The sequence below is a fragment of the Hypomesus transpacificus genome, chromosome 23, assembly GCF_021917145.1.
Source record: "Hypomesus transpacificus isolate Combined female chromosome 23, fHypTra1, whole genome shotgun sequence".
NCBI classification, from domain to species: domain Eukaryota; kingdom Metazoa; phylum Chordata; class Actinopteri; order Osmeriformes; family Osmeridae; genus Hypomesus; species Hypomesus transpacificus.
In genome coordinates this window covers 14,293,046-14,313,937 of record NC_061082.1, presented here as the reverse complement: position 1 = coordinate 14,313,937, position 20,892 = coordinate 14,293,046, and the positions used below count along the sequence as shown (strand labels likewise).

The window sequence follows — 20,892 nt, the reverse complement described above, 5'->3', positions numbered from 1 at the left end:
CCGAGGGCCACATCAGCATTATGGTTGCCCTCAAAGGGCCATTTGTAACTACGATGTATAGTCAGTAACGATGTAAAAACATAGTGTTTTAATTGTAGCTTTTGTGAACATAGGGCCTATTCTGCTGCAATTGCAGTCCGCCTTTTAATTATTGGAGGATAAATTTGGCATATTTATGTCTGTGTTTGGTGTCAAAATGCAGACAGAGATTGTACTCTTTAACGACCGACATCGCCGTATAACACAAAATACATACCGGTGTTTCTCCTTGAAGCACAAACATTCGCTTTCCCATCTTTAATGAAACGGCCTTCCATCCAGCGCCAGATGCAGCCTGCTTTGACTGGGGGTGCAGTGAACATTTTTGGGGGGTAGCCTATCATGATTATGGAAGGGGATCGTATTATGTTTTATATTGATAGGCCAACCATTTTTGAGAAAGCTTATCAATCCAAGTGTTAATCAGGCGCGGAGTCAAATCAAATCAACATTTATTTGTATAGCCCTTTCTACACTTAACCATGAAACAGAGGGCTTCACATACGCCCATTGAACTGCCCCTCAACCAACCTAAACCCTCAAGGAAGACAAGGAAAAACTTCCAGAAAAACTTTTTCCAGAAAAAGAGCCAGGCGTTGTAAACATTTCGGGGATTAGCCCAAACCTAAGACGTGTTGTGGGTTTGTTGTGATGCTGGATAGGGACTTACACACTTAATGCAAGCGCGCATAGCGCGAGAGCAAAATGTTTTGCCCTTCGCAGAATAGCTTTTTGTGGTTTATGTAAAATAAACATTGCCGTTTTCCAAATGGTAAAACCTTGTCTAGTGAAGGCGATGTGTTCATCATTTTTGGCAAATTGTTGACAGGGGAAGCAGAAACATACTAGCTTGGCTGAGTACTGTAACTAAGTTTGAGAGCGATACCAACTTGGGTCGAATGCCCCGGGTCCTTGGCTGAAAATGCGCATGGGGTACGTTTGCAAAACCGGCATTGGAGTGCTGTCATTCAAACCATGCTCGCCTTCACCCAGTTAAACTTTGCGTTCAACACTGATGTGCATACACTGCTTTCTAGAGGAGGGATGTCGTCACTTTCCCGTAACATAATCGAAATGCATGGTGAGAGATGTAGTTTATGGGCAAGGCACGCTGTAAAGCAGTGTAGACTTATTTCAATACACCATTTAAGCTTCCACGGGCCACATAAAATGACGTGGCGAGCCACATTTGGCCCGCGGGCCTTGAGTTTGACACATGTGGCCTAGGCCTACTGGTTGCCCTTAAGAACGGAACACCAGGAAAATATTGCCAACTAGGATCGGACCCATCTTCAACCACCGCAAGCACACACCACAGTTTCCCCAGAAATTGTACCGTCTCTAATTTTAATTTAAATAGCTAAGCTACCCTTCCATGACATCCCAGAATATTAATTTTAAATTTGAAACTATGCATTGTCATCCATTTTTCCAGTGGAACAATATGTCTGTGGAAAGGTGGAAGGGCCTAAGTCTAGCACAGAGTATCAGTAGTGTGGACAAAACAAGTAAGTAAGTAGTAGGAATAGGCAGCAGCCATTGAACTATAGCTGGATGATACTTACGATTGGTCAAATGTCGGGTCTAGGTCGATAAAAAAAGCGTCTCTCCTTCATCTCGCTCGGTACCGTTAACATAATCCGAGAGCTCGGGTCCATCAGAGTCTGAGGTGTTGCCGGATGAGACATCCGAGTACGACGCGTTCTCCTCAGAAGCCTGAGGCTCAGGTGCCAGACAGTACTCATTGATCATAATCTGCTGACGGCACCACATCAAGGGAATCAGAATCAGAAGGGATTTTATTCGCCATGAATGTTTGCACAAACAAGGAATTTACTTTGGCAGGGAGGTGCTTACATTAAACATATAGGAATATTGAAACTTAAATATGTGGACTAACTATACAAAAGGAGCAAAGTCTAGCTAATACTAAGGGGAATAAAATGTAAAATATATGTAGCCATAATTTACAATCTAACCTAAAACATACAGATAGTGCAGAGAGAACGATACAATAGTGCAAATTGCAATGTGCAGGGTGTCATTGTGCAGATATTGATTTAAAGACAGTGTGAGTCCTTGGCCTTGTTAAAGTGGCCAACAGCGGAAGGGAAGAAACTGTTCTTGTGGCGTGAGGTTTTGGTCTTTATGGACTGCAGCCTTCTGCTGGAGGGGAGTAGCTGAAACAGGGAGTGTCCAGGGTGGGAGGGGTCGGCCACAATCTTCCTTGCTCGCCTCAGGGACCCCGAGGTGTGCAGATCCTCGAGGGAAGGCAGATTGCAGCCGATCACCATCTCAGCAGTGCGGATGATACGCTGCAGTCTGCTCTTGTCCTTGGCAGTGGCAGCAGCGTACCAGATGGTGATAGAAGAAGTGAGGATGGACTCAATGATAGCTGTGTAGAAGTGCACCATCATTATCTTTGGCAGGTTGAATTTCTTCAGCAGCCGTAGGAAGTACATCCTCTGTTGTGCTTTTTTGGTGAGGGAGCTAATGTTCAGTTCCCACTTGAGGCCCTGGAGAGGATGGTGCCCAGGAAGCGGAAGGACTCCACAGTGCTGACTGGGGAGTCACTCAGGGTGATGGGGGTGAGTGGGGCTGTGTTCTTCCTGAAGTCCACAACCATCTCCACTGTCTTAAGACCATTGAGCTCTAAGTTGTTTTGGCTACACCAGGTCACCAGGTTGTCAGCTTCCCACCTGTAGTCAGACTCGTCCCCGTCAGAGATGAGCCCAATAAGGGTGGTGTCGTCCGCAAACATCTGTGATGGATTTGAGGTGTGCCAGCACAAGGCGCTCAAAAGACTTCATTACCACAGAGGTCAGGGCGACGGGTTTGTATTCATTAAGTCCTGTTAGCCTTGGCTTTTTGGGCACAGGGATGATGGTGGAGGACTTGAGAAAGGCTGGCACATGGCATGTCTCCAGGGAGGTGTTAAAGATGTTTGTAAACACAGGAGACAGCTGGTCAGCGCAGTGCTTGAAAGTGGCAGGAGAGACCGAGTCCGCCCAGCTGCTTTGCGGGGGTTCTGCCTCTTGAATAGTCTGTTAACTTCACCCTCCTGAATGGAGAGAGTCGTCACTGTAGAGGGGGGGAGGGGGAGGCTTCATGGATGGGAAGGGGTAGTTCAGGACTGTCCAATTGTATTTCAAATCTGCAGTAGAACTTGTTCAGGTCGTTGGCCAGGCGGGAGTCGTTGGTGGAGTGGGGTTGCTGTTCAACAACCCAAAAATGTTTTTGTCACGGTGTAACAGGCCATAGTATACCCCCAGTCCGGGGGTTAAAGGGGCCTAGGCTAGATTATACCCCGGGTATATTATGGCCTAGGCCAATTCATACCCCTCGGGCCAGATTATACCCCCATGATATCAGTAGTGTTGAGTGATATACACAATAATTACTTTTTCACAAGAAGGATTTTTCAACATTTTATTGGGGGTTCTGCTTTGTCAGGTAAGTTAAGTGAGAAAGCTAACTGACTTAAATAGTAAAACTCTAAAACATAGACTTTTATAACTTAAAACAGAAAAAAAATTGACTTCCACAAAGATCAAAGACTACTACTTCCTGAAACTTCAACTTCTAAGACTAGCAAGTCCTTGCTACAATATAAATGTTCAAAGTTAAACACTGATAACAACATCATAACATCCAAAAATCTAAGATTACTAGTGTTACACATAAAAATAAAAGCACATACCCAAAACATAATGCAATTGTAACATACAAAAATACATTTACATTTAGTCATTTAGCAGACACTCTTATCCAGAGCGACTTACAGTAAGTACAGGGACATTCCCCCCGAGGCAAGTAGGGGGAAGTGCCTTGCCCAAGGACACAGTCATTTTGCACGGCTTGGAATCGAACCGGCAACCTTCTGATTAATAGCCCGATTCCCTAACCGCTCAGCCATCTGACAATAAATAATAAAAGCAGCTATCCCACCTAAGCAAACTGTACTCCTCTGCTTGCATTAAGCGGTGCTTATATAAACAAGCTTCACCCCTGGCGCCTGCCCCAAAAATGAAAAATTCAAAACTTCTTAACAGTTCTACTGTAAAGTACTGCACCTTTATTTATCACAAGAACAAGAGCTAAGAAGAAATGCAAAGTGCACAATCACTTTTGATCTAACGAATCAAAACAAATTACAACTTAGCTAGCAAACAATAATAATAATAACAAATAATAAAAGAATATATGCAAATTTGCTTTCAATTAAAATTATATATTGTAAAATATGTAAGACGTATTAAATAATCAAAATATAATATGCAAATTACAATACAATCAAAATTGATGACAATACAATCCAAATTGCATACTTTTCTCCTTGGCACGTTTCTCTTCTTCTTCCTTTCTGGCCTAGGACAGTTTATCCCCAGGTTATACTCTGGCCTGGGCCAAAATGTACCCAGGTTTAATCTGGGCGAGGGATAATTTGGCCTGTTACACCGGGATGCCATTAAATAATTTCAAAAAAGATATATTGCTGCAAGCAGCAATAGTGGATTCCTCCTCAAAATTGCAGAATACTGTAAAATTGAGGGATAAACTTACCTGCAGTCAAAGGAACCATGAAAGAACATTGCTAAACTCTAAATGTCTGCATGCACTGTGATTTTAACCACTAGCCCTAGAGTTATGGATGCTACACTCTAGCACACTGAGACACGGGCATTATCATGTTTCAAGCGTATGTTTGCGTGAGTGCACTGAGTGACTAGTGTCAGAAATATTAATCTATCAAGCATTGCACAGTCAGTCGGTGAACAAGTTTTAGAAAGCTTTATTGCTTGCGGCTGGCCCTCAAGGAGACAAAAACATCACATGCCATTGTGCTACAAAGTTTGTCTGCTAGCATGTTGTGCTAGCTAGCTATTTAAACACAAGCACTCATGACTGTCATTGGTTAAGACAAAGCATGCACATTTTCCATAGCTCTTCTTCATTGGCTCCTTGCATAGACTTGGCGTGCGTGTTTACGACATCAACCCTGATTGAAACACAACAACAGGATCTCCTGTCCTAGGGTCTTAAACTCCTTCACATAAGTGTCAACAAATGGTCAGCAGACCTTGCGCTTCCACCTATAGTCCTTGTCACACAGTATATCCTTAAAACAACAACAAAAAAAACTCTTCTTAGTCCTCAGTCCCAAGATAAGGGTCTTGTATGTTTACCCAGAATTCAGAGTTGGGGGTAGGCCTCTCTTTGCACTAGGGAATACTAAACTCAGAATCATTCTTATACAGGATAACAGTTACATCTTCAATTTTTCCAACATATCCCTCCTGTTTATCCTGAATAAAATGTGTTATTCCAAAACCACGCCTACACACAGTCAATAAAATCAAAAATACATAAAATCAAAAAAAATCATAAAAATACAGAATCTCTAATATTCTATGAAACTATACAGCATTATAGTCTAGACGTGTAAATGCTTGGGCATGATGGGGAAGCCCTTGGTATTGGGATGAAAACCCGCCATAACTCAGCAGAGTGGTCCTCCTACGTCTGATGCATTCACCGGCAGACCTATCAGACCTACCAGAGTATCAGGATATAAGAACATGCCTACCTGTTGTCAACATGGTAATCTCTGAATCCATCAAACATTCAGTAGACTGTCAGTCAAGTTTTTCTAAGACAGACCCTGATTGTGCTCTTCCTCTCCAGGTTAGGTGATAAGCAGTTCTCTCCACGTCAGGGAGTCATAAACCTCAGTTAACCAAACAAAAACCTGTTTAACCCTTAAATCACCCTAGATTTTGTCTCCAGATGTACTCCCCTGGAACTTGACTCCATTTTATAGATGGCAAAAGAAGCTCACCCTCCCACGAAGGTGATCTCCTGCAGAGCAGTCAGGACTTGAGATCAACAGACATTTCTCTCCAGCCTGCTGCTAACTCTTTTACAACCTCTGCATGATAAGACACATCACTTTGGCACATATCCTGAAATCTCCTTACATGTTCTCAATTTCTGTTTCTTTTCAAATTAATATGAACTTTCTGTAGTAAAAACAGGTTTCTCAAAAACAAAGCATAAGGTTTAATGCAAAATAATACTTCATTAAGTCACATAAATGAAACAGCATTGTTATCACCTCCTCCGACAGTCTATAACTGTTCTCAAAACATTCAAACTTCTGCCATGGAACATAACAAATCAAATCGAACATATTTACGTAACTGGTAGAACGTATCATGATAGTGTTTGTACCTAAATTCTATTCAACAGATAACTTTAATTTGTATCAAAAACTTAATTTCTGAATCTATTTAACATTTACATTGTTACCAATGAAAGAGTTAAATCATTACATCCAGCACCATTGAGTCCATATGTATTTCAACATTCAAAACGGAACGTCATTCCCAAGACAATTCCCATCATTATCAAAGTCCAATTTGCTGAAACGGATGCCAGGATTGTGTATGCATGGTTTGTGTAATCTTCTCATAGAAAATGTAGTCTAATTGATCAAAACGGCAACCTCAATGCACTGTACTATAGGCACAGCGCAGAGTTTTCCTAATTTGGCGCCATCAAACAAAGTGCATGCTTGACTCAGGTGTACCATGCCATCTCTTGTGAAACTAGCCAGAATGACCCCGTTCACCTCGGGTCATTTCCAGGACTTTACGTTTCAATCCGTCACCGCAATCCAGTCCTTGGACAGCATCTCTCTCTTGTCTGTGAATTTCAGAAGTAGACTACACAGTAATTAAAATTACATTCTCACAGAGGTCAGTTGACAGCAACTGACTCGTCATCAGCCCATTCCTAAATCTTTACATTTCTTTAGCTCAATAAAGTTGATGCATATTATGTTCTCTCTCAAATCGGGTATGCTAAAAAAGTTTTTTCTTAAAGTTTTTCTTAGATAGTTGGGAACTCCATAAGCTATAAACACTCTTTTGTTATCCCTCCCTCTTGTTGACACATGATTAATCTCATGGCTCAATACTATAGCATAACAAAATAGATTCTTTAGTATGACAAGTTCCTTCTGTGAATTTACATAACCCATCATTTTGGTGACACGTTTTGCATATCTCTCAAGACAGTCTCATCCACATTATACCTTTCCTGATGTTAAGACATCCTGTATGGCTGCCTCTTTTGCTGCCACATCTGCTTTAGCATTCCCACAAAAATAAAATCAATGTTATCAGTATGAACTTGTAGCAGAGCAAACTAATTCTTCATAATCAATATCTTCCTTTGGATAAAACATTGTATCTTTTGAACATAGGGAACAGTAATGAGAAGGCTCCTGCATTGTTCTAGAGTAAACATAAAACTATTTTATAATGTTGAAGCATACATTGTAAACCTATGGGATCTGTTAGATCACTCAGCCAGCATAGCACTGTGCCAGGTTGAGATCTAGCTTTGGCACACGCAAGACAGTTACAATGCCCTTTTCACCCCATAGCATAGGGAAGACTATTATGAATATTAGCAACAGTAAGCTAAATATGGTACCACGGATGTCACAATACTACGGACAAGGAAATAGGTCACCCATCTTTTATACCTTTCCCTGCTTACTGTCTCCTATCTTTTTAGCCTATTTAGTCTACACCCTATGTCTCTTTTGGCCGATGGTTTCTTCACTGAGTTTGAGATGGGCCTTTCAATTTAAAGAAAGACTCCCCTTTGTAGCCAGACTTGTGCCTCAAGACTGGTGAGTAACTAATCTGTCCCTGTATCAATGTCCCTTACTTTCTTACAATGTGACAAATGTATCCAAGGCGTCCTCTCTGTTATTTTGACTGCAGTGGCTGTGGTGAGTAGTACCTGATACGGTCCCTCCCACCTGGGCTGGACCAGTTCTTTCTTTAGATAACTTTAATCAACACCAAATCTCCTCATTCGACTTCTCATTTCTTTGGTTTACTGCTTCACCTGGAACAGAACTTAGCAGAAGATATCTCTTTTCTAGTTAGCATTTTGTATAAAATCGGTTAACGTTTTGATCGCCTCTTCATCATGCTTTGTGGAAGGTTTAAGTTGTGGTATTACATATGATCTTCCATGAATCAATTATCAGCATATAATACAAGACAATACATCATCATCTGATATTCAACTCCTATTACTTATGTCTAGAAATCTGTTTCTTTGTTCCTTTTAAACAAAATCAACTGTTAATCTCTTTTTTTTCACTCCAAAAAAACTTTAAACAAAAAAAGTTTAAGACCTATATATTGTTTCAGATTCTCAATTTTACCAAATCACACCTCTTTTTGTTGAAGACATAAAAACCATTGTCATTATCCCAAACCAGAAATGAAATATCTAGACCACATAATGTTCTTTATGTAGCCATTAACCAAACATATATCCAACTATATTGTTTATAAAGGTCAGATAGGTAGAACTTCATAACCTGCTTTGGATGCAGTCCAAAACAAGCAAATTAGCACAAACCATCATAACCACAATTTATCAGATTTAATGAGTCTTCCCAAATTATTTCAGAACAAAGGTTAAAATAACCCTCCTTATGCACCAATACCATTTATTAAAACAACATCATCACAGCCTAACTGTCCCAAACATTGTGTCAGGCTCTTGATAAAACATCCAGATAAAACTCAAAATCAAACTGACAATCAAAATCAAAATCCATGTGATTTTTCTCATTTTTAACCAAATTGCATCCAATACCTTCATCAAAATTCTTAAAAACCCTAGATTTTACTATTTTGACTTTAAATGTTTTCCCATATACCTTCAAAGTATATGCATAGTTCCCTCTTCAGAACATCAAAGTGTTTAAACTAATCATCTCTTCACTTCCACAAAACGTTCTCTTGTTTCATTTCATAACCTTCCATGATCCTGTTAAAGCAATCTTTTATGTAACTTTCTAATAATTTCCTCATAATATTTCACATAAATTTCTTCAAACCAAAATAAAACATTCGTGAAAAATACAGCTTCAAAATAACCCTACTGGAAAAGTGCCATCAATTGATTCCATGTCAATAGATATTTAATGTGTACGTCGTTTTGAAAATCAAGTGTAGATAATAAAGTTACAATTTCAGATGAAATCAAACCCGTAAACTAAACACATTCCCTTTCTGTTCTGAACACAAAAACTTCCCATAAGTTCCCAAGATTGCAATTACCGAATGAATCTTGCCGTTTGATTTCAAAATTAGCCTTCTACTAATTCTCTGACCCACATTTGAATTAGCTTTAAACTATCGTTATCATAATTTTGTTTCATGAAATATATGTTCGGACAATTAAAAACTGCTCTTAGAATAAGTAATTCATGCTAGAATTACATTTACATTTACATTTATTCATTTAGCAGACGCTTTTGTCCAAAGCGACTTCCAAGAGAGAGCTTCACAAAGTGCATAGGTCACTGATAATAACAACAAGATAGCCGCACAGCATTGCGGGTAGTCAAAAACAAGAAGTACATATTGTGAACAACCAAAAAATAGTGCTAAAGGGAAGAAACCATAAGAGCATGTAGTTAAACAAGTTAAAAATTACACAACATTAATCTCTAAGTGCAGGTGTACCTGTAGGAAAGCAATAAAAATAGGATCAACTAAAAAAGAAGAATACAACAGTTTAAATCAGCTACCACTAACCAACAAGAGCAACAGTCTAAGCAAAAGTCATTGTGAACCTTGAGGAAACTAGCGTTGGATTCAGTAAACCATTCCTAAGTACCATTGTACTCCCGGAACAAGTGCGTCTTGAGCCTTCTCTTGAAGGTGGAGAGACAGTCCGTGTCTCTGATGGAGGTGGGGAGTTGATTCCACCACTGGGGTGCCAGGCAGGAGAAGAGCTTGTGCTGGGACCGGGCGGTCTTGAGAGGTGGGACCACCAGGCGGTTGTCTGAAGAAGACCGTAGGTGGCGGGTGGGGGTGTAAGGCTGCAGGAGAGACTTGATGTAGTCGGGCGCAGTTCCGTTCACTGCTCGGAAGGTCAGTACCAGGGTCTTGAATCTGATGCGGGCCGTTATGGGTAGCCAGTGGAGGGACGCTACAACTCGCAATCACGTCAATCAAACAATGCCCTTAAAACAAAAGTAAATATAAATTCTCCCTTTTTCTATCAAAACCTTTAAATTCACAATTTAACAAGAGTAACATAAGCCCGTAAAAAAAAAACTTATTCTTTAACTTTAAAAATCGCAATTCAAACAAAACTTCAATTTCACAATTGAACCCAAATTTTGGTTTCCATATTTCTAAGCATTTCACACTTCCTCTGTACAACTTTTAAAACAATTAACCATGGTTATATTATATTTACCGCGTTACAATTAGTCCTCAGACTATTTAGTAGCTACTATTTTCCCTTTCACGTACGCACAGAGTAATTTATAAACTTTGTAAAATAGGTTACTAACGCTGCTTCCCGGTCTCCGGCACCACATCTTAGCGGGTATGACTCAGTGATTAGTCTTCACTATCTCACAACTGGATCTGAATTAAGCAAATGTAGGTGATAGAACTGCACATTTAATTTAACTTTAACTTAAAAATCGAGAGTTCAAATTCTGCATTGTACACTGAAAAGTCCTATCTTACGTTCACACATATATCTGAGTCCTGGTCGCCCAGGCCTTGTCAACCTGTTCGTTTGGCAAGGATTTAATAACACATGTTTGTAAGGCACGTGTCTACCACCAGACCCAGATCTATCAAAACAAACACATTTCAGCAACAATAAATGCACAAATGTAGAACCTTTTTAACATGTGTAAATTACAATTCCCAATTAATCAGCAATAACAATCAGTTATTATGTCAATTTCAACCAATATACATTTACAGGTCTGAATCCATTGTGAGTGTAGTGCACAACTTCACAGTGGAGTTTTGCTCCGTGTTCTGCTCGAGTTTTTCTTGATTTAGACTATTAACCAGTTATTAGTTTTTAACGACTTCACTGTGGAGTTTTTCATCCCTCGCGGTAGTAAAAACAAGTATTCTTCGACTACATATACAATTTTATTCTTACCTTGTCCATCGAAAGCTGTGTCTCTTAGCTAGTCCAGAATTCCGTCACCTTTCCACCCCTCCCCCCCCCAAAAAAAAACTGGCTTCTTTTTAAACAGCCATGTTTGCTGCAAGGTTCACCACCGTCAAGCACGTCTGCACGATTTCAATTCTTGGTTCTGGATGATGGAAAGGATGTTGGAATCCGGCTCGAAGGACCATTGTGTCAGAAAACTTAATCTATCAAACATTGCACAGTCAGTCGGTGAACAAGTTTAAGAAATCTTTATTGCTTGCGTCCAGCCCACAAGGAGACAAAAACATCACACGCCATTGTGCTACAAATTTTGTCTGCCAGCATGTTGTGCTAGCTAGCTATTTAAACACAAGCGCTCTTGACTGTCATTGGTTAAGACAAAGCATGCAAATGACTGGCTTGATGGATGTGGCTGGTTTCGAAATTCTGAATGTGCACTTACCAGCACAACGTCTTATCCTAGTGAGCTATTCACAGAGCTAGAAAGATCTGTGTTCAGTTACTGTATAAACAAAATAGTTGTTTCTCCTTTGGCAAGCATTGTCAGATTTGGACCAAGTTCAAACAGCTGTAATTCAGTCATCTTTTGATATATAAAGGTGAAACGTTGCACTGTACTTAAGAGTGATGTCATCTTGAAGACTGTTAGATTTGAAAAACTATCAGTCAAAATTACATTTGATTTATTGACACATAGATATTGAATCAATGTGTACATTTACATAAATACACCCCTTTCAGCCATGTTTTATTTAATTCCTTATCACCCTATATAGACAGACATGTATTCTGGACGTACGGTTCAAGAGAAGAAGATTTTTGTACGTTTTTCCAAATTTTCACTGGCGGACCTTATGCGTTTTTGGTCCCCATGGGAAATAAGGCATGTATACCAATTCTCAGACATTTTGGACTTCCCATTGACTTTAGGCGGTGCCTCTAGCGCCACCTATGGGCGTACATGGGCCATTACCGGTCTGGAAGTAGTGAGTGACCTGTTGTATCATTGCTTCCTACCGGAGGAACCCTAATAATAAGAATACTAACAAAAACAATAGGTTTCCCCCTACCGGAGGAACCCGGAGTAATACAACTGTGTATTGTGGTCTTACATAAGGGCTCAAAAGGCATTGTCTACCTATACAACGATCAACAAAAACAGTTCCTCTTGCACATAATGAATGGTGGAGATGAGAAGTTAAAGTAGTGACCCAGTGGGGTATTTGTTTTATTGAAACATTTCAGGGTTTTTTGTGCATTTAGGGTTAGTATAGTGTACTATCTATTGTTATCTGTAATTTAGGAAGTTTTAGTATTAGGGTTAGTATAGTCGATATTTATTGCTTTCTGTATATTTAGCAAGTTTCACTTATTTAAGCTCAGCATTGATGTAAATTGTGTTCCGTGTACTTATATGTTATGTTATGCCAGGTGCTTGCGTTGTCTTGTCTTAAGAATTTCAGTGCCCAGTCTAAAGGCGGTTATATGGTACTCCGTACTTCACGATTACGGACACATGGGAAGGGTCTACGCATAGATGGAACGCCCTGAAACGCCCTCTACGTCGTCTACGGGGCCGTCAGAGAGCTCTCCCGTGCACCGTTGAAATTCCTGTCGATCCGTCATGCCGTGCTGTACGGCGACGGATACCCCTTGGCCGTGATTGGTCCGCTACGACATCATTTCCAAACGACATCATTTCCGACTTCGACAGAAAGGCGTTTTCTCTAAGGTCGTCTTTTTGAAAGACGTCTGTGATGAGAACTTTTTGGAGAGAAAGTTTATTGTGAGCTAGTTTATGCTCTACTCTAGCGAATTCAGAAACGTGAGTTTGTTGTCTGTGCACTGACTGCCACAGTTTAGTTCTAGAGTAGTACATTGTAGTTTTGACATTACATAGTTTGTATGGATCTTTTGTTTCCAATTATATCAGTCTTTTTGTTTATAATTTTTCACATTGGATTATACACTTGGTGGTGGAGAAATGAATTCACAAAACCAGAGCCTTGTCTATATCGCAGGGGTGTCAAACTCATTTTCACCAAGGGCCACATCAGCATTATGGTTGCCGTCAAAGGGCCAGTTGTAACTACGATGTAACTTCAGTAACGATGTAAAAGCATGGTGTTTTTGTTGTAGCTTTTGTGAACATAGGGCCTATTATGCTGCAATTGAAGTCCTCCTTTTAATTCTTGGACAATCTGCTGTTTTTCTTGGAGGATAAATTTGCAAATGTTTCTCAGTGTTTGGTGACAAAATGCAAGCGCGCATAGCGCAAGAGCAAAACTTTTTTTGCCCTTCATTTGAACGCAGAATAGCTTTTTGAGCTTTATGTAAAATAAACATTGCCGTTTTCCAAATGGTAAAACCTTGTCTAATGAAGGTGATGTGTTCATCATTTCTGGCTCCAAATTGTCGACAAGGGAAGCAGAAACATGCTAGCTTGGCTGAGTACTCTAACCAAGTTCGAGAGCGATACCAACTTGGGTTGAATGCCCGAGGACCTTGTCTGAAAATGCACATGGGGTACGTTCGCAGACCCGGCTGCATTGGAGTGCTGTCATTCAAACCATGCTCGCCTTCACCCATTTAAACTTTGCGTTCAACACTGATGTGCATACACTACTTTCTAGAGGCGGGATGTCGTCACTTTGCCGTAACACAATCGAAATGCATGGTGAGAGATGTCGTTTATGGTCAATGCACGCTGTAAAGCAGCGTAGACTTATTTCAATAGCCCATTAAGCTTCCGCGGGCCACATAAAATGACGTGGCTGGGTATATAAGATAAGCATATCATTTTGTTATAGAGTGCTACTATTTTCCCCACAAATAATACCTACCATGATAGAGATAAGTTTGCTCTTTCAGGTGGTTATATTGCATTAGATACAGTCTTTAATATAATATTATGTGACTGCACCTGCTGCACTCATCGTCTGACTAGTGACAGCTGGTAAGAGGGTCACACGTGTGATGAGAGGTGGGAGATAAACAACAACGATTTCTAACCTACAAAGACGCAACAAAGCAACGTGTTTTCGACAAAAAAATGCTTCTCCACCTACTGTTCTGGCGGTGAATTGTTTTCAGCACCCCCAGCCTTCGTAGAACCATAAAGGCAACAGAAATGCTAATTAATCCGTCCTATCCGGCGGCCCGCCCATCCGTAACGGAGTCTGAGTACCATACTGGCACCTTAACCTTGTGTTGTTCTGTGTACCTGACAAATAAAGGACTTGAACTTGAAGGCACTGTCATATTTTTGTGTAATGGGATTTTGTATTTTTTCTTACAGAGGGGCCAAGACTTCTACGAGGGAGTTAGAGCTGGTAAGATTATTGACTTTGAAACTCATCCTAACTCATTATACCATTTTTTATTTTAATTAAATGAGATTAGTACTTAATTCATTGGAAGCTTAACTTGTCTGTTCGCTCCACTTGTGCAACTTGCGGGCTCAGTCTCTTTGTTTATGATAATGCCTGTGTGTGTGGGGGGGGGGGGGGGGGGGGGGGGGGGGGGGGGGGGGGGCATTTTATTTAAGCAGATGTAGTTGCCTGAAGTGTTTTGGTTTTACCAATTTAGAAGGCATTTTCTATTTTAGAATGATTTCATTTTAAAGGTGTTTGCCGTTTTTGCCACTTTGTGTTGCCAGTGCTCATAAACAAGGATCAAAATCCAAAATGGAATCCCTCGACACTGGAAGAGGTGTCAGTGCAGGATGTGGATGAATGTTTCTCCTCCTTGGGAGACCAGGATCTTCGACTCAGAGGCCCAAGACAGCATTCACCCTCAGTTCTCCACCACCTATGAGTCCCACTGTCACACTCTTGCTAATGAATGTTTCTAAACGTTTGTTAGTTTACTACACAATACCCTAACAGTGCAGTGCTACAGTAACAACATTCCCTGAAATAAGACAGAAGCTGGCTTGCCAGAGGCAATTTGGCTACTAAAAACAGGATTTGTTGGTTTGTCCAGTGTTTGTGGTGACTAAAATTAAAACAAACTAATGTCCCCTTCAATAAGACATAGCTGTGAACAGGTCAGAGGTGAGCAATAACATTGTTGCACAAGCAGGAAGAATCAGGAAAAGGGAATGATTCAAGTTGTGTGGGTGGTCTCTTGGGTAAAGCAGAACAGAGTACTCTGAAGAGAAACAAAAGCTATGTGTTGTCAGTTTCTCTCAGTCCACCTGAAAAATCGGCCAAAATCAGCAATGTTTGTAGCTCAGGCATATTAGAATTATTAGTCAAATGTGATTTGTTCTTGCACTGGTACAAAGCTAACATGTCAGGCAAATAATTGGCTGCACTCTTTTCAGTAGAGCTGTACTCTGTTATTGATTGTTGAAATTATGGAGTAATAATATGATTTATTAATCGACAGAGTCCGGAATTAGTCCCCGAAAAGGTATTTTGGATTTGAAAGATTGTCTTTACTATAACCAAGCATCAACAATAATTTATTACATGGCTAGTAATACATTGCATGTGCATTTAATAGGATTCATGTTCAAATGAGACGCTTCTTTAGAAAGTTATTGCATACATGGTTGCAGTCCTCTTTTACTGTATATTTACTGTTGTGTTCCCAATATGGGCCATATAATCCTGTCTAAATGTGATTCAATTTATATAGTTTTTTCAAGCAGATCAATATAGCAGCTTTCGAGGGCTCCCTGGAACAAGTTGATGTTAGAACAGTTCCTGAATTTTGACAAGTTAACTTGATAGCAGCAAAATAGTATATTCTCTATATAAAAAAATCCAAGAAGATAAATTGTGTCGAAACATTTATTTGGGTACCTATGCCAAGGATTGTCTGTTAATGAGTGATTGGGGTACTGGATATGAACATGGTTCTTTTGATTATTTCTGAGTTCCGGTTCTCATAACATTTCAAATGTTGTTGCATTCTATACTGTGCTTATTGTAACTGTTACCTGGTACATTGTGTGCAGAGCAAATTGAATTGATTAACATCTGTAAGTGTGGAAATGTTTATAACAATGACATATTCCACCTAAATATATTATTGTCATTTGGATGTATTTAAATGAATGGGGTTCTCAGATACCTAGCACAGCCATCTCAAATACCTGTTTTGCAACACAACGTGGCAAACAGAAATTGGGGAGGACAGGATGTTCAAGTTAGTTCTTATGTAAATTGTAGCAATAATTTGACTAGCAACCTAACTTACTATAAAACTAGGGTCAGGTAATGCACCTAACGTTTATACCCATCTTCATAAGTAACATTAATCATACTATCAACAGTGTATAGCTATCGATCATATTTCAACACAAAGGATGAATATTAAAAAGGGGCCAGGTGAAGGGGAAGACAGACACATCTAGTCATTAAGGCTCTAGATCAGTGGTTCCCAACCCTGGTCCTCAGGGAACACCTGTCCTGCATATTTTAGATGTTTCCCTGCTCCAACACACCTGATCCAAATGAATGGGTCGTTTTCCAGCTCTACAGAAGCCTGCTTATGACCATTCATTTGAATCAGGTGTTTTGGATATAAATATATAGGCTATCCTATATTATAATTTATTTATCTAAACTTTCAAAGGAAATTAGCTAAATTACTTAGAAATTGAGTGTGAGCCCAGCACCAATTGGTCGTTCTCTGCCAGTTTCTTTACTGTGTGTTGCAGATAAAGTTTCAGGCTGGAATCAAACATTGGAAATGTGTGTAATGGATGCAAATAAAAGTGTGCATTGATCCATCTCATACAACAAATGCTGTGTTAACAAAGAAACCATGTAAAAAAATCATGGTTCAGACAGGAGGACTCAGTAGTAGTATTTACTTTATACTTTATTACACACGATACAATATATCATTGTTATACTTGATTTGGCATAATGGTTGTGCTTGCATCAGCTCCCTGCTGCACACAACGGAGACACCGTCTCGACATCCGAGCAGAGAGCAGCGACGCATTCCCCCTATGAAAGGAAACACAGAACCAAAGGTGGAGGCCGGGGAGGCGGACGCAGCAGGATGACTGACGTCTGTATTGCACTAGCAATGCATATGCCGGGATACCCTGCTATATACCCCGCCCTATTAGGAAGGTGTGCCCCGACTGCATGATATGATGAGTTGCTAGTGATGCGCTATGTCTGGCCTCCTCTGCATGAACCAGTTCCGCTTGATTCTATGAAACAAGGGCGTAGGTTTGATTTCAGTTTTTCAAGCTTTATGTTATATAAGCATTGTGTTCTACGCTCTTAATTGTAATGGAAAAGTTGTAACAGGCCTAGCATCGTTCCAAAGAAAACTGAAGATTTACGAGATTCAGAAAAATAGCTTTGTATTTAGCATGGAAAGCCTTGGCAAAAGAAGCATCAGCTGATGGAAAAAGTAAGTCTAATGATAACATTTTGAAAATGTTGCTTCGAAATGTAGAACTAAACTGCTAATCAAAAACACACACAAACACCCCCCAAGTAGACCACAACGCCCCCCCCCCCCCCCCCCCCCCCCGACATTCTCTGAACGGCCCCATCCCAACACTGTTCTAGATGGAAATGAACAATAACTTTTACACAACACCCTCAGATTTTAACAGGTAGGCAAATTTAGATCATAAGTTTTATTTTTTTGGTAACATTTTAGATAAAGTCCATATGCGTAATGCATTATACAGCATCATACACAAATTACAATGCAGTAACAATGCAGTATAAGCATAGTTACAGACACTTGTAAAGACTCATGAAGACTCATGATGTCATATAACAATACTATATGTATATATATTATTTATAATTTTGACCTATAATGTACATACACATTGTGCATTATACAGCATTATACAGATCATGCAGCCTGTCAAGGAAAATCTGATGGTACTGTGTAATTTGAATAGGCAAGATGCCGGCCTAATACAATGTATTTAGTTAGTACAGTACATTAGCGAACAGAGTACTATGTGACCATGTCATAACGAAGGACAACTAAAATAAAGTCGTACGAGAGAGTGGTGCTGAACATCAAATACATACATCCTTAGAAACACTTATATCTATACCTATGGTTAATCAATCAATGTAATTGTGTCTGTGATTGGCTCACTCCCTTAAAGAATACAGACTCATGATGTTATATAACAATACTATATATATATATATATATTATTTATAATTTTGACCTATAATGTACATACACATTGTGCATTATACAGCATTATACAGATAATACAGCCTGTCAAGGAAAATCTGATGGCACTGTGTAATTTGAATAGGCAAGATGCCGGCTTAATACAATGTATTTAGTTAGCACAGTACATTAGCGAACAGAGTACTATGTGACCATGTCATAACGAAGGACAACTAAAATGAAGTCGTACGAGAGAGTGGTGCTGAACATCAAATACATACTTAGAAACACTTATATCTATACCTATGGTTAATCAATCAATGTAGCTGTCTCTGTGATTGGCTCACTCCCTTAAAGAATAAAATGTACACCATACATTAGTAGGGACAGTAGGTAGTCAGGTGGCTGAGCGGTTAGGAAATCGGGCTAGTAATCTGAAGTTCGCCAGTTCGATTCCCGGCCGTGTCTAATGATGTTGTGTCCTTGGGCAAGGCACTTCACCCTACTTGCCTCGGGGGAATGTCCCTGTACTTAATGTAAGTCGCTCTGGATAAGAGCGTCTGCTAAATGACTAAATGTAAATTCAATACAGTGACAGCTAATGCTTCCCTCTGCTTCCGGTGCGCCTAAGAGATGGCCGTGTCGACAAGAGCTCCGCAAAAACCCAGCTTTTTGTTTGTCATTTTAGTGTTCGTTACTTGTTTTGTCAATGTTATATTGTCGTTTATTCAGTACGACCGGCAGACCTGTTGGCTCTGTAGGCAAACTGCAGGGGGTCCAGTATAGGGTCTGTGATGGATTTAAGGTGTGCCAGCACCAGGCGCTCAAAAGACTTCATTACCACAGAGGTCAGGGCAACGGGTCTGTAGTCATTATGTCCAGTTGGCCTGGGATTTTTGGGCACAGGTATGATGGTGGAGGACTTGAGACAGGCTGGCACATGGCATGTCTCCAGAGAGGTGTTGAAGATGTAGGTGAACACCAGAGACAGCTGGTCAGCACAGTTTTTGAGGGTGGCAGGGGAGACAGCATCCGGCGCAGCTGCTTTGCGTGGGTTCTGCCTCTTGAAAAGTCTGTTAACTTCACTCTCCTGAATGGAGAGTGTTGTCACTGAGCTGGTGGGGAGCGGGGGGGAGGGAAGGGATAGTTCAGGGCAATCCAATTGTCTTTCAAAACGACAGTAGAACTCGTTCAGGTCGTTGGCCAGTCGAGAGTCGTTAGTGGAGTGGGGGGCTCTGGGCTTGAAGTTGGTAATCTGCCTGAGCCCTCTCCAGACAGTCTCTCTTATTGAGAGACTTGTTGCTCTAGTAGGTTAGTTATAACGAAGTTAACTCTTGAACTCTTGTACTCGCTGTTAAATATTTTACTGTTGATTGTTCTTCTACAGGTACAGTCTTGCATTTTTTGGGGTTCAAGTTGTTTTAATTTGTAACTTGTATAACTGCATGCTCTTATGGGTCTTCCCTTGGGACCAGGGACTTGTTTAGTTTTTCACAATGTATGCTTCATGTTTTGGCTGCTTGCAATGTTATGGACTACCTCGTTGTTATGATCAGTGACCTTTGCTCTTTTGTAAAGCTCTCTCTTGGAAGTCTCTTTGGATTAAAGCGTCTGCTAAATGCATAAATGTAATGTAAATGTATTTCAAAGCCCCCCCCCCCCCCCCCAAAAAAAAAAACCGCTCTACATCTGTATCTTCAGGGTGCTGTTTTTCTTGCACAGTAATTCATACATTTAACACAGACACTAACCATGCTTAGTTGACTGCTGACATTGGTCAAGATTACAGGGATAACACTATTACTATCCAGGGGATCATATAGGCCTACTTATTACCAGTTAATATCACTTTTGAGTTGCTAACCTGCTGGTACTAGCACGGATCGTGCTAAACTAGCACGGTCCCATTACGTGAGTAGGTTAGCTTTATCCTTCTGGCTTCAACAAGACCAGCTGTTGCTAACACAAAGAATGTATAATACATTTCAGTACAATTCTAGAACTGTAATCACTAGCTAACTAACAACGACCTTGATGGCTACTTACTCTGTGGGTGGTGAAAAACTTCTGATACATCTCTTCTTTTTGGGTGACATTTTCCTATCTACAAAGCACAAAAGGGTAAAAAATATCAATGCTGACACCAAACAAAATACTAATAGGAGGCTTTATTATTTCCTAGTGTATTTAGTAGTTTACCGTGTCCAGTGTTGGGTGTGTAATTAAATTACTTATCCACTGAAAAAGTAAAGTAAGGGATTACTGTTCATTTTTAGGTAATTTAATTACAGTTACTTGTAATGTACTTGCGTTACATACTGTAAATTAGTCAAACAGTTCTGTATAAATCAATATTGAATTAGAATCTAAATGTATCGTCTTAGGGTCAAAGTGAACACTGCCTCTTTAAAATCGTTAGCTGTAGTCCAGTTGCACGGGAGACGAGAGTTTTTGCTGCATAAGTGCGGGCTCTAGTGGTTTGAAGTGAAAGATTTCGGACTCGGCCAAAGAAGTAGCTTTAGCTGTTTTACCAAATGGAAAAATTAAAAGTACTTTACCTTTTTGTCACAGGTTGACAAGAACATTAATGTAAAGTGCAACCTATGTCCCTGGGAGAAAAAATGACATGCGGCTGCGGCTAGCACAAGTAACCTACTGAAGCACCTCACAAGGCAGCATCGACGAACATTCGACGGACAT

The 20,892-nt window shown here is 40.2% G+C and overlaps 1 protein-coding gene across 2 annotated transcripts in view; it reads left to right on the top strand.

The window, feature by feature from the left end:
* Nucleotides 1-14,988, top strand: part of hibch (3-hydroxyisobutyryl-CoA hydrolase) — a 113,861-nt gene extending 98,873 nt beyond the window's left edge. For both annotated transcript variants that reach the window (XM_047046788.1, XM_047046787.1), the window contains 2 exons: nucleotides 14,369-14,402; nucleotides 14,729-14,988. In XM_047046788.1, coding sequence (XP_046902744.1) covers nucleotides 14,369-14,402; nucleotides 14,729-14,886 — 192 coding nt within the window. In that variant the 3' untranslated portion in view covers nucleotides 14,887-14,988. The remainder of the gene's footprint in view (nucleotides 1-14,368; nucleotides 14,403-14,728) is intronic.
* Nucleotides 14,989-20,892: the final 5,904 nt, after the last annotated feature.